This window comes from Heterodontus francisci, chromosome 6 (genome assembly GCF_036365525.1).
Source record: "Heterodontus francisci isolate sHetFra1 chromosome 6, sHetFra1.hap1, whole genome shotgun sequence".
In the NCBI taxonomy this organism is placed as follows: domain Eukaryota; kingdom Metazoa; phylum Chordata; class Chondrichthyes; order Heterodontiformes; family Heterodontidae; genus Heterodontus; species Heterodontus francisci.
The window spans coordinates 126,466,821-126,480,625 of NC_090376.1; the positions used below are offsets into that span (position 1 = coordinate 126,466,821).

At 42.1% G+C, this 13,805-nt stretch overlaps 1 protein-coding gene across 3 annotated transcripts in view; it reads right to left on the reverse strand.

Annotated features, from left to right (window-relative positions):
• LOC137371529 (protocadherin-9) overlaps positions 1-13,122 on the reverse strand; it is a 727,312-nt gene extending 714,190 nt beyond the window's left edge. For 2 of the 3 annotated variants that reach the window (XM_068034277.1, XM_068034276.1), the window contains exon 1: positions 10,072-13,122. In XM_068034277.1, coding sequence (XP_067890378.1) covers positions 10,072-13,104 — 3,033 coding nt within the window. In that variant the 5' untranslated portion in view covers positions 13,105-13,122. Of the gene's footprint in view, positions 1-5,041; positions 6,294-10,071 lie in introns of those variants that run through there. The other variant, XM_068034278.1, reaches the window with a different exon arrangement.
• Between the last annotated feature and the right edge of the window lie 683 nt (positions 13,123-13,805).

Below are 13,805 nucleotides of genomic sequence, written 5' to 3' on the forward strand. Positions count from 1 at the left end.
ACCCTATCTCAGAGTCCTCTTCCAGCTCTACAACCCTCCAAGATTATCAGCATTCCTCCAATTCTGGCCTCTTGTTCATTCGCAGTTTCCTTCACCCCTCCATTGGCAGACATGCCTTTAGCTGTCTAGGACCTAAGCTCTGTAATTTCCTCCCTAAATCCTTCTGTCTCCCTTTCCTCCTTTAAGTCATTCCTTAAAAACCTACCTTTTTGACCAAGCTTTTGGTCGTCTGGCCAAGCAACTTGGTGTCAAATTTTCTTTGATAATGCTTCTGTGAAACGTCTTAGGACCTTTTTACTACATTAAAGGTGCTGTATAAATGCAAGCTATTGTTGTTACTTACTTGAACACACTATACCTGATTTATATTGTGTACTTTAATTTGGGTGGCGCAGTGCTTAGCACCGCAGCCTCACAGCTCCAGGGACCCGGTTTCGATTCTGGGTACTGTCTGTGCGGAGTTTGCAAGTTCTCCCTGTATCTGCGTGGGTTTTTGCCGGGTGCTCCGGTTTGCTCCCACATCCAAAAGACTTGCAGGTGATAGGTAAATTGGCCGTTGTAAATTGCCCCTAGTGTAGGGAGGTGATAGAGAATATGGGATTACTGTCGGGTTAGTATAAATGGGTGGTTGTTGGTCGGCACAGACTCGGTGGGCGGAAGGGCCTGTTTCAGTGCTGTATCTCTAAATAAAAAATAAATAAATAAAAATAATTCACCACACATGATGTACACCGCACATAATTCATTGCATGCAGTTTACACGTTGCATTTTAATTCATTGCACACAGTTTACACCATGTATTTTAATTCTCTACATGCAGTTACACCATGCATGTTAATTAAGGGCACATGGTTTAGATCGCACATTTTAATTAAGGCCACATCATCTACAGCAGGCATTTTAATTCACTACACACGGTTTTACACCGTGCATTCAATTCGTGACACACGGCTTACACTGCGTCTTTTAATGCAGCACAGTTAAAAATCTGGCAGTACACTGAATTAGCAGCTGTCATGCAAACGGGATATTAGAGGTACCCAAATGATAATTCTGTCAGGGTTACACATACGTCTGGAACTTATCAAGTGAACTGAAGCAGCTTAACAAATTCCTGGACTTGAAAGAGGGCAGAGTGTAACATATTGCTTGTGCTGGTTGGTAAATATAAGGATACTAAAACTGACTAGTGAGAGACACTCAGCTGAAAGTCAAGCTAATGAATGAGGAGGTGTTTGCTTAAGAGGTGTGATAAGCTGTTGCTGCCTGCATGATACAAAACTCCTATCAACTGCCCACTGGGTCACACGTCTGGTTTGTATTTGTGCTCTGCCATTCCTCACAGGAGGGACAGATGAGTTGCTGGGCCATGAGATAATGAAACTCTAATGCGCTTGCCCTGCTGATCACACTACAAGAAAGACAAAAGTTAGCAGGCATCATGGAACTGAGCTGCTAGATGCCTGCTCAGCCCCACCTCCTACACTGTAATTTCCTTTGTAATCACCATCACAGCTATTTCACAGTTTTTCAATGGCCAAATGGAACTAAATAAACAGGGCCTGCTCTGCCTTCTGCATCTCACATAGTCTCAGATGTACCATCAGGGGTCCTTGTGTAGGTCTTGATGCTCTGTTCTTTCTACTTTACAGTCAAATAAAACCCACAGAGGAAAGACATCCATTTGTTCTCCCACCTCTTATACCACATCACTGCTGTGAAATAAAATCAGAATGAAATAGTTTTCCAACAATGCAATCTTGTTAATAATAGTTCATAGAAAAAAGTATTGAGTGGTTCAGCCAGCAGACAATAGAAGCTCACACTGTAATGAGATACTGATCTATTTTTAATTATGACAGCACTGTATGCAGTCCATAGAATTGTGATGGAGCCACTTAGAATGAGATCAAGTATCTCTCTCAGTTTTTGGTTTACCTAAAGAAATGTATATGTTGGTTGTTTCTATTTTGGGCCAGAGAAGCAGATAAATATGATCGTCTCTTTAAGCCATAAAGGCAGATGAATTACAAAATAATAGCTTATTGAATCAGGGTCCACCTAGCGTCAAAAGTACCGTATCTGTAAACAGTTGGAGTGATTCAGATGCCGAGGCCCTAAGCTCTGGAATTGCCTCCCAAAGCCTCTCGACCTCTCTTTCCTTCTTTAAGATGCTTCTTAAAAAATCTACTTCCTCAATCAAGTTTTTGGTCATCCTAATATCTCCTTATGTGGCTGAGTGTCAAATTTTGTTTGATTATGCACCTGTGAAGTGCCTTAGTAGTTTTTACTGTGTTAAAAGGTGTTTGAATTTGAATTTGGCCTAACCATCAGCCTCAAGAAAACGAACACCATGGGACGGGACATCAGAAATGCTCCATCCATCAATATTGGCAACCACGCTCTGGAAGTGGTTCAAGAGTTCACCTACCTAGGCTCACCAGTAATCTGTCTCTCGATGCAGAAATCAACAAGCGCATGGGAAAGTTTTCCGCTGCTATGTCCAGACTGGCCAAGAGGGTGGGGGAAAATGGTGCACTGACACGGAACACAAGAGTCCGAGTGTTTCAAGCCTGCATCCTCAGTACCTTGCTCTACGGCAGTGAGGCCTGGACAACGTATGTCAACCAAGAGCGACGTCTCAACTCATTCCATTTTCGCAGCCTCTGGAGAATCCTTGGCATCAGGCGGCAGAACCGTATCTCCAACGCAGAAGTCCTTGAGGCGGCCAATATCCCCAGCATATACACCCTATTGAGCCAGCGGCGGTTGAGGTGGCTTGGCCATGTGAGCCGCATGGAAGATGGCAGGATCCCCAAGGACACATTGTACAGTGAGCTCGTCACTGGTATCAGACCCACCGGCCGTCCATGTCTCCGCTTTAAAGACTTCTGCAAACGCGACATGAAGTCCTGTGACATGGACCACAAGTCGTGGGAGTCAGTTGCCAGCGATTGCCAGAGCTGGCGGGCAGCCATAAAGGTGGGGCTAAAGAGTGGCAGGTCGAAGAGACTGAGCAGTTGGCAGGAAAAAAGACAGAAGCGCAAGGAGAGAGCCAACTGTGTAACAGCCCCGACAACCAATTTTATCTGCAGCACCTGTGGAAGTCTGTCACTCTAGAATTGGCCTTTATAGCCACTCCAGGCGCTGCTCCACAAACCACTGACCACCTCTAGGCGCTTACCCATTGTCTCTCGAGACAAGGAGGCCAAAGAAAAAAAAATTGAAAATAGGTGTTATATAAATGCAAGTTGTTGTTGTGGAGAGTTCTGACTCACTCTTACGTGCTAATGAAGGGCTTAACATCCGTTTTAGGGGCTCTCAGATATTGGGCTGCCTTGAGAGGGACAGGCCTGAAAATTCGCCTGGAGCCAGGAGGGACAGCAGTGCTTCTCCCAGCTCCAGATGAATCCTGATGGCTACAATTGCAACCCCGTGCCCCCACCACCACCCCCACCCCCACTCATTTTCTCCCCATCCCATTATCCTCCTCCTCCACCAGCAAAAAAGATGCAAAACATGCTATTAGATTAAGGATGATTTTCCTATAGTGTATTGGTGTAATATTTTAAATAAGCCTACTGACAACACTGATGTATACCTTCAGAGCAATTATATGCAAGAACCACACATATCGCTTTGCCAAACATTCAGGTATTTTATTATGGAATTTATTTTCATTTAACTGCAATGGTGATGAAGTACAGCGTTGTAGTATTAATGAGGTAACTGGTGTACAGTTAAGTCTTGAAAATTAATAATTACTTTGCCAATATTATGTTGGGATCAGGAATATCTTAAGAAACAGCAATCAGAAATAGGTAATTTGCATTTTGCTGTAGTAAATCTCAGTTCATTCAGCAACTCAATCTAATCAAAGACAGCAAAAATCACGATAAAACTATTGAGTTTACACTGAAATCAGATATACAATGATCAGCCCTGAAGTCTCCAGCTGTCTGCAAGTAAATTTGTTGAATTGACTACGTTTTTAAAAATTTGATTTGAGCAACCTCTGGGTTACTAGTCCAATATTATAAGCAGATGATTGGATAAGTGGGTACAATGTTAGTTTTGTACAGAAGGGGAGTGGGATTAACTGGATAGTTCTGCCAAAGAGCCAACACAGGCTCAATGGGCCAAATGTCCTCCTTCTGTGTTGTATTATTCTTTGATTCCAAGTGTCATGCTTGGATTGAACACTCTAAACAGGAATAGGAAAGTTTTGGCACCTTTGAATTCTGCGCTTATATGGGGGCGGCAACTTCACTTGAGACGTGGTTAAAATCATTTCTAATTTGCTAATTTTATGACCAGCAATGAAAATGAATGAAAATCATCTGTAGCCCTCAACAGACCAATGTACTTCGTCTTTCTTTACTGTTCTGTATTAACTATACTCCCTACCCATTAAGTTTTATTACTCGTCTTCAGCAATTCCCTCATGCCATTGGCATGACAGATGCAGTTCCATAAAATTAGATCCCAATGATCCCAAATGAATTTAATTTCCATTGTGTTTATACAACTCCTTCAACAGCAGTTGGCTTTGATGCTTGATCTTCCGACATGGTAGAAAGCAGGCACGGACCTCAATCAGGTCAGTTTGTTCTTTGTTTATTTTTGTAAAAAAAGGTAGCGTCATTTTTTTTTATGTCTGGAAGCCAGTGATAAGTGTCAATGATATACTGAATTGACCAGATTCAACCGTGAAGCAGTGACAGGACACAGAATGTGGCAGAGAATGCAAAATGCTTGAGCGTCCTGGTCAACAAAAGAACGGAAAAATTCAGCAGGCCTCAAACTCAATACTTACTTACGGAGTCTAAGCAACAATGCTAAGATTGACTAGAACGTGTATTGTGTGGAAAGTAGAAAAAAATTAAAAGCTCTGATAACCAAAGATTTGAAACAGAACAAAAAAAAAACACTACAGGCCCAGGCAACAGAAATAAATGAACAAACAGCAACAGAAAAAAAACAACATACACAAAATTATAAATTAAACAATGGTATAAAATAAATTTAATAATCAGGTGATAGTTTATTTAGTACAGAAATCTGCAACCACAATGTGCATACACATTTCAATATAATAGTAAACACAGTGATAAAATAAATACAAGTGTATAATAATTGGATATATTTAAATATACATAGTGATTCAAGCCAATGTCTCTGAACACTGTATAATAATATTTATAGATTTGCCCTTTCCAACACTGACATGACTATCTGACCCTTCTCAGCGAATCCCAAAAGACCAGTCCTTTCAGATGCAGTAAAATGTGTGGTGTCTGGTTACTGATAAGCACTTCAGCAAAATCTTTTCCAACCACTGAGTGTCAAGAGAAAAAACTGTCTCAAAATACCCAAGAGCCAGGACTAGCGGCCAGTGTCAGTTCTCAGCTGCTCAAGCAGGGCCGAGGAGAAGCTGCTTGGTTGGATCTTCTCCTTTGGTATGCTTCTGTAGAGCTCCATTAATCCTTTCAACTCTCCCCCAACCCTATGGGTCTGTTAGGGATGAAATCCCTGATTAATATGATTTAGTGAACTTCCTTGCTCCACAAGGAGCAGATTTTAAAAAGGGGGCCGTCTGCTCTTCCTTGGCCTTAGTTTTGCAGGAAAAGCTGTTTAACACTCCGCCCATAATGTTTTAGCAAAAGCTGCATTTTAAAACAAAATATTTTGCAAACCCATTGGGTAATTTTATCCAACATATGTAAGAACACATCCGACTGCATAACGTAAATGTGTATTTGGCCTATTCATACAAAGCATTTACTGCATTCACTGAGGCCATGGCAATATTGATACAGTTCTGCATGGATGCTACAGGTGCAGCAGTTTCAAGTGAAACATCTTGGCAGAAGACTGAAATAATTCCAGTTCCCACATCATTTCTCCTGACAAAAGCCCATTGGCATTGATTTAAACATGGCAGGAATCAAATCACAAGGACGTCCCCTATAAAGAGATGTCCCAATTAACTGTGTCCCACAAGCTTAAATGTGAGCAGCTGCTCTCTTTATCACATTCGCTGGATAAATCCCTGTTTACAGAGGCAGCATTCCAATTACAGAAGAAGCCGAGGCATGAGCACTATGTTTACATATATCTTTTCAACATAATGGTCACGAATTTCTCCAAAAATTTTAATGTGCACTTGGTGAATTTCAAGATGGGCAAGCGTTGGATGAAAGCCATCTTAACCCCTTTGAGTACTGACTTTTGCTCTGTTTTAACCATAATAAGTTTCCATCTCATACTTTTGGGAATACTGTGCGGGATTCTGCAAAAGAATAGAGCCCAATATTACTCTAATTATAGATCACTCGAAAATAACTTGTCATTTCACAAAAAAAAACCCTCACCTGATTTTGACTTTTGCCTTCACTTTTACTTAAAAGAAGTAGGAATTCAAATCTAGCCCTACCCAAACATTCTCCGTCTGTTGTATGTGCCAGATTTAATCAAAGTATGAACACCAGCTTTACCTGGTGAAAGCTATGGTGAGAATGCTTTGGAAACGCAAAATCTTATTTCTTACTGATTTACTTCACAAAACTGCACCCCTGCAAGTGACACGTTAATGCAGCTGCCTCACCAAGAGAGAGTGGTTGAAGGTAATTCTGGTGAGATTACTTAAAACACCCTTGAACCAACAGTGCAACTGGCTATCACAGCATTGCAAAAAGCTTCAACCCACTGCTTTACTTCTGATTATATATTCGCACTGCATCATCTCTTACCACAACTATCATTGTCTCATTCTCTCTCAGTTCATTTTATTAATTTAGTGTCTGAAGATCTGAGAAAAATGCAGCATTAGCTGATGGAACGAGAGTCCGTTTCACTTTTCATTCCATGCAGCTAAAAAGATTGGAAAGTGGAACACCACCATTACTTAATGCAGAGGAATCAGATGTAATTTCCCATTTAAGCCAACTTAAAATTGATGAGGTTTCGCATTTAAAAGAATATACTTCAGACACACTGGCTTACAATAATATATCTCAGTCTACACTTCTTTCATCCACACGAAAAGCTGTTAGCATAGGTAATTATAATAAAAATCAGTCTCTGGCTGTGGAAAGCACTCTTAAGTTGGCTCCTGTTTCATTTGCTCAGTTTGCAACACCAACCTGTGCTGCTTTTTTGTACATCCATCAGCTAACCTTTAAGCTTTACCAGTCACATTCATAAACTCATTCAAAACCGACCCTTTAAACATGCAGACCTGTCAAGTAAACACTCACCTGATAGTATCCATGAACTAAGGAAATTGGAATCAAATGGCTTTCTGCAAGACTGCAGCATACAGTCTACTATTTCAAAGTTACTTAATCTAAATTACCTAATAATTCTTTTAAAAAAGCTTTACATTGATCCCATGTTTAATTCAAATTATTGGATAGCTTGATTTTTTAAAGTGCAAATACTTTGAATCAATGGAACTAGACTGCATAACCCTCCCAAAAATGGAATGCACCCTATACTGAGTTATAACCAATGCATTACTTTCAAGAAATTACAGGAATAGGAAATCAAGAATTGTGTATTATTTTGGACAATGCTATTAACACCATGAGCCTCAAAGAGTTAAAATAACTCCTAGTTGTTACTATAATACCATACATGCATTTCACCATTTTCCCAATATGTCCAATGCAGGTGATAAAGATTGTATTAACATTCATGGCAATCTTAAAACAGAGTTATGTAGTCAATTATTGCTTTCTTCATTATAACTAAATTTTAGTTTTTTTTTTAAACATGGCAATAAAACACCTGGGAGTGTGATGCCACTGACTTTGTAAATAGTCATATCGGTCAAAGATTCTACAAAGGTACAGTTTAGTGCTGCTAAGTGAGTCACCTAAGCTTCCAGTTTTCTTTGATGCTAATGTACAATCTATTTAATAATACAACTAATGCTGTATATACAAATAAAAACAAGAAATGCTTGAACCACTCAGCAGGTCTGGCAGCATCTGTGAAAAGAGAAGTAGAGTTAACGTTTCGGATCAGTGACCCTTCTTCTTCGGAACTTTCCGAAGAAGGGTCACTTACCCGAAATGTTAACTCTGCTTCTCTTTTCACAGATGCTGCCAGACCTGCTGAGTGGTTCCAGCATTTCTTGTTTTTATTTCAGATTTCCAGCATCCGCAGTATTTTGCTTTTATTGCTGTATATACAAAGTTGTGTTCTGTTCTACTTCACCTACAACTGTGCATGACTTCTCCAAAACAAAACCTCATTTCATAAAGCACATGTTATGTGACTGCATTGTTTGTATTTTTAAATGGGAGATTAACATGCCTCTTATTCCAAATAGCAGTCACTACACTCTCAATACTTGTCAGAGAGCAGGCAGCACTAAACTTTCCAACATAGAGGCCATGTAGACTTTCAGTAGTAAGTAGTAGTCGTATGGGGATAAATAGCAATTTCATGCAGATAGTAAAATATTTTTGAAACCAAAGCACATTACAAATTGGTTGTTTTTTGTTGACACAATTAGCAACTTTAGTTACATATTTTAAAAACTACATGCACTTGTAAAAACTACATGTTTTGTAAAATGCAACATAAATCTGTGCTAAATATCCAGAAATCTTTCCATTGAGGCCACATAACTGAATTGCTTGACCTGGATGGCAAAACTGAAAAATCTCTGCACTGACTTCCACTTGGCAGTACGAACACCTGACTTTTGTTGAACAAACTCAAAATTTGCACCAAGGAAAAAGTAAACACTTCAACAGCAGAAGGAATTTGATGGTCGCACGGCCATATTGGTCAGAGAAGGTACTGTGATATGACTTTACTGTGATATATACTATATACATCCATACAGACAGACAAACACTCACTCTCTATAATCGTGATCTGGCCTCTCTCTCTCAAATGTTATGTCTATACATCTTACACTTAACAGAAACTGAACATTCAAAATTATTAATGTTTTGGCTGTAAGTAATAAAGATATTCAGTGTGACTGAGCCAAATCTTATCAATATTCACTGCTGAAAGATGATCATTGATATAAGGTATTAGCATTATATTGGGACCTTACGCAGACCTTGAATATATTATATGCAGTTGTATTTTCAATTGATTTTGAAAATCAATCTTTAATTTTTTCTCCAATCTTGAATATTTCAAATCACATAGATGTAGATGAAATACATAGAAAGACATGAAGAAACACTACAAAGGCTTTCTTTATATGAAGGAGGTATCTCTAAAACTACAAATGAGGTAAAATACTGGTAAACTCTACGTTATTGTGTTCATAATCAACAAGAAGCATGGTATAGTTTGAAAATATTTGCTTATATATATTTATATATATGGATGAAATAACCAGAAAGTTTCAAATCTTCTAAAGTCTAGCTTAACAATGTTAGTACACTGCTCGTAACTCAGAATAACTGGGAAAATAATTAGATTTGCTTCTCTACATGAAAAGCATTTATCTGCAATATCTCACTTCATGCACTCAGGTATTGTTTTGCTAGGTGAGTACGTATAGTCATAGTATAAACCACACCATTCCAAAATTCATCACAAAACAAAAAGATAGGTGTAATATTGGGCATCTGCAAGTAACAATCAAACTACAACTATCTGGTGCTTTCCAGTGTAATCAGTAAGCAACAGCCTTTATTCCTTGTGCCTCCCCCCACTATATCGACTAGAGCTGGCAGCTTGCCATTTACGGCCAGAAAGTGCTCCAGTGCCATCTACAGGCCACGCTGCTTTGCTAATTGTTTAGGTGGAATCAAATCATTTGAAATCAGCTGCACTTAAGTCTTTATTAGTGGGAAATTAATCGGCCTCAACAACCCAACTGCATGGAAAAATATAACTTTGTTGGTTTGCTAACCATTCTACAATTTGAACACAGGTGATAATTAATTTCTGAATAGAAAAGTTTAATTTTCAATAGAATTATTTCTATAGATTTCTGCAGGCAATTGCCACTGCTGTGTTCCGCCCTTGTTTGTGCTGGGAATTATGAATTTGAATGAGGTACTGATAGACCAGTAAAAGCTTTTGGTTACCTGTCTGGTGTGCAATGGACCCTTTGCCTTGAAACCTCCTTGGGAGCTACACTCTGAGGCACTGAAGTGGTCTGAACTAGTGGAAGAGCGCTTCGACAGGGTGTCACAACCCCCAACAAAGGTGTTGTCCAAAGGGAGCTCCTGAATCACGTGATGCTTTTTCGCAGAAATGGGGGTGTCTGGCTTTAGATGAAAAGAGGGCTGCGGTGAACCAGATTTGTAATGCCTTGCTAGGTCTGGGCTGTTGGGCTTAAAGGTAGTTGGTGGTGTGGTGCCCCAGTCAAACCGTCCTATAGTCTGTTCCTCCAGCTCAGCTGGAAGGGTAATTGTCCCATTGATGGGTTCGTGGGCAGGATCATCAGGTTTGGATTCCTCAATGGTAACAAAGTTTAGAAGAGAACTCTTTGGAGATTTTCTTTTCTTCCTTTTTTTCTTTTTGTTCTGTTTGCACTCCTGATTTGGAGACATCCACTCAGCGCCCTGCTTGTTCCTTTGTGTAGCTTTGAACCTCGAAGACTGCCGACACCGCACCAAAACAGTAACAAAGATGACCACAATCACCACCATAGCGCCTGCCACGATGGCGATCATTATAGTAAGGTAGTCCTCATTTTGCCAGGGCTGGGTGCTATCTCCTATGTTCTTATCTAGGGGAGTCTCCATTGTCCTTCGTATCAGCTCGTAAATGTAACTAGCATTGCTTACAGTGTCATTTACATACAAGTAGACAAGCACAAGGGTGTGCAAGGGTTTAGGGTAACCTAAATCACTGATGTTTACCACCAAACGATGCAAACCCTGGTCTACAACAGTTGGCTTCTCCTCCAAAGTAATATTACCCGTCACAGGGTCAATTCGAAATAAGCCCTTGTTATTTCCGCTGACAATGGTGTACTTGAGCTCTGCATTCATCCCTGTGTCTACATCCACTGCAAACACTTCTGCCACCACTGAACCAGGAATAGCAGAAAGAGGTACTAGTTTGAATGAAGAGTTTGAGGGTGGGTAAATTACAACGGGACTGTTATCATTGACATCGATGACATTGATTGTGACTTTGGCAATGGAGGTGCGGGCAGGTCTTCCCCTGTCTACAGCTTTGACTTCAAAAGTGTAGGAGCTTTGCTGCTCTCTGTCAAATGAAACATTGGACCTTATTACTCCACTCAGGGGGTCCAAGATAAAATTATCATTGTCACCAACAACAGAAGCCATCACCTCCGCATTCTCTCCAGCATCCATGTCAGTGACTGTAATCACTCCCACGGTGCTGTACTTTGGTAAATTCTCAGACACAAAAAACTGGAAGTGGTTGTGGGTAAATTTGGGATTATTGTCATTCTCGTCCAGCACGGTCACAATCACTGCAGCCTGACTCTGAAGCGGGGGATTACCACTGTCCCTTGCAGTCACGGTGAAAATGTATCGCTCTTGCTCCTCCCTGTCAAACACTCTCGAAGCGGTCAGGACCCCAGTCTTGCGGTCCAAGTCGAAAAACGACGCATTAGGCCCGAGCTGGTAAACTATCTCGGCATTCTTGCCGCTGTCATCATCGGTGGCGCTGATGGTGGTCAGGTAGAGACCACGATGGTTGTTTTCGGAGACTGACAGTTCAATGACAGGCTGGCTAAACACCGGAGGGTTGTCATTCTCATCTTCCAGCTTCACTTTCACCAGGGCACTTTGGTTCAAACTGGGCTTTCCAGAGTCGGAGGCAATAATCCTGAAGATGTATTCCTTCGTGCTCTCATAGTCCAAGAAGGCAGAGGTCTCCAGTAGGTACTGGTTGTCATACACTGCCTTTAGGTGAAAAGGCACTTCCTTCTCAATGTAACAGACCACTTTCCCATTCACATCGGTGTCCTTATCTGAGACAGTGATCAGGGCTATCTTTGTATTGACTGGGTCTTTCTCGGACAGGTACACCGTGCCATTGATGGGGCTGATGATGTAGCGAATGTCAATGCTGGGTGGGTTATCATTTACATCGGTCACATTAATGATGACAATGGCTCTGGCCGGAGTGGAGCTGCCGTCGGTGGCCAGCACGGTCATTTTGTGGATGGCTGTCTCCTCCCGGTCTAAAGGTCTCTGGACAGTGACGAGACCCAGGGTGCTGTTCAGGGCGAAATGCCTGCGGACGGCCAGGGGGGTCTGCGGGCTGAACAGGTAGCGGATTTCAGCGTTGGAGCCCACATCAGCGTCCGTGGCGTGGAGCTGGATGACCGAGGTGCCCAGAGGAGCGTTCTCGGGGATGTGGACCTGCAGCTGGCTCTCTTTAAACACCGGCTTGTTATCATTCACATCACTCACGGTGATCTGCAGGATGGCCGTGCTAGATTTCTGCGGGCTGCCCCCATCCTGAACCTTAATCTTCATCACATAGGTGTCCTTCTGCTCGCGGTCCAGGTTCTGCTGGATGATCAGCTGCGGCCACTTCTCGCCCTCGGGGGTCTCCACGATGTCCAAGCCCAGGATGCTCTGACCATTCAGCAGTTCATAATGCTGCACCCCGTTCGAGCCAGTGTCCGGGTCGGTGGCGGACGGGATGGGGAAGCGGCTGTTGGTTAAGGTATTCTCGGGGATGGAGATGTTAATGACCGGGGACGGGAACATGGGTGCGTTGTCGTTGACATCTCGCACAAAGATCTTGATCTTAATGAGCCTGAAGTAGTCATTGGGCAGGATGACCACCTCGATCTCGAAGAAGCACTCAGTGTCGCTGTAAGTCCCGGCGCACAGTTTCTCCCGGTCCACCCGGTTCGAGGTGGTGAAGATGTCCCCGGTGCTACTGGACACCCGGAGCAGGGGCACCTCGCCAGCTTTCGACACCAGCCTGTATATCAGGTTGGCACTGGCCCCGGTGGCTGCATTGAGGTGGGAGATGTTCAGATCCCTGGGGATGCTCCCGATCAGGATATTTTCGGGCAGTTCCTCCTGGATGGTGTAGACCAACTCCTGAGCCAGGGCAGAGTCCACGGTCAGACAGGCAAGCAGAGCGAAAAACAGGTACAAATCCCGCAAGTCCATCATTGCAGACACACTGCCACTTCCCAGTATGATTCACACAATCCAGACTTCCTCCCCCCCCCCACCCCCCTCTTCTCTAATCCTGCATGAATGTAGTCTATTCAGTATCTATCCTCTGAAGCAAACAAGCCCTGCATCCATCGGTGCTGCAAGTAAGTTTGCTTTTTTTTTCCTGAAGATTTCTGCAGACAGAAGCAGGCGGTTACTATTCGTCTCTCTCTCTCGGTGCAATGTTGAGAATGCACAGTGCACAAAACTGCCGGAGGATACATTCAGTTCACAATCAGAAGAAGCAGCCGCCTGCAGAATCTTCTCCCCATGAATCGACCGTATGGAAATAATCATATATTATATATGTACAAAAAAAATCACCAGCGTAGTCTGAGCAGCCGAGGAGTTTGGAATTATCCCACTATTGCGACAGTTCACATTGCAAGAGAAGTTGCGAGGATATAGCAGACACTACACCCAACTGCAGAATCTTCCAGCTTCCCACATCACCTCCCCACTCCGCTTTTAATCCTCAGTTTTCTTTAAATGCTGATCCTCCCTTCTGCAGCATTTGCAATTCCAGATTTTTTTAAAATATAGATGCAAATAACTAATGATGGAGATGCAGCAGGCACAGGAGTTTGAATCACCTCTCTCTCTCTCTCTCTCTCCTCCGTTCCCTAATTCTCCTTCTTACACACACACACACGTCT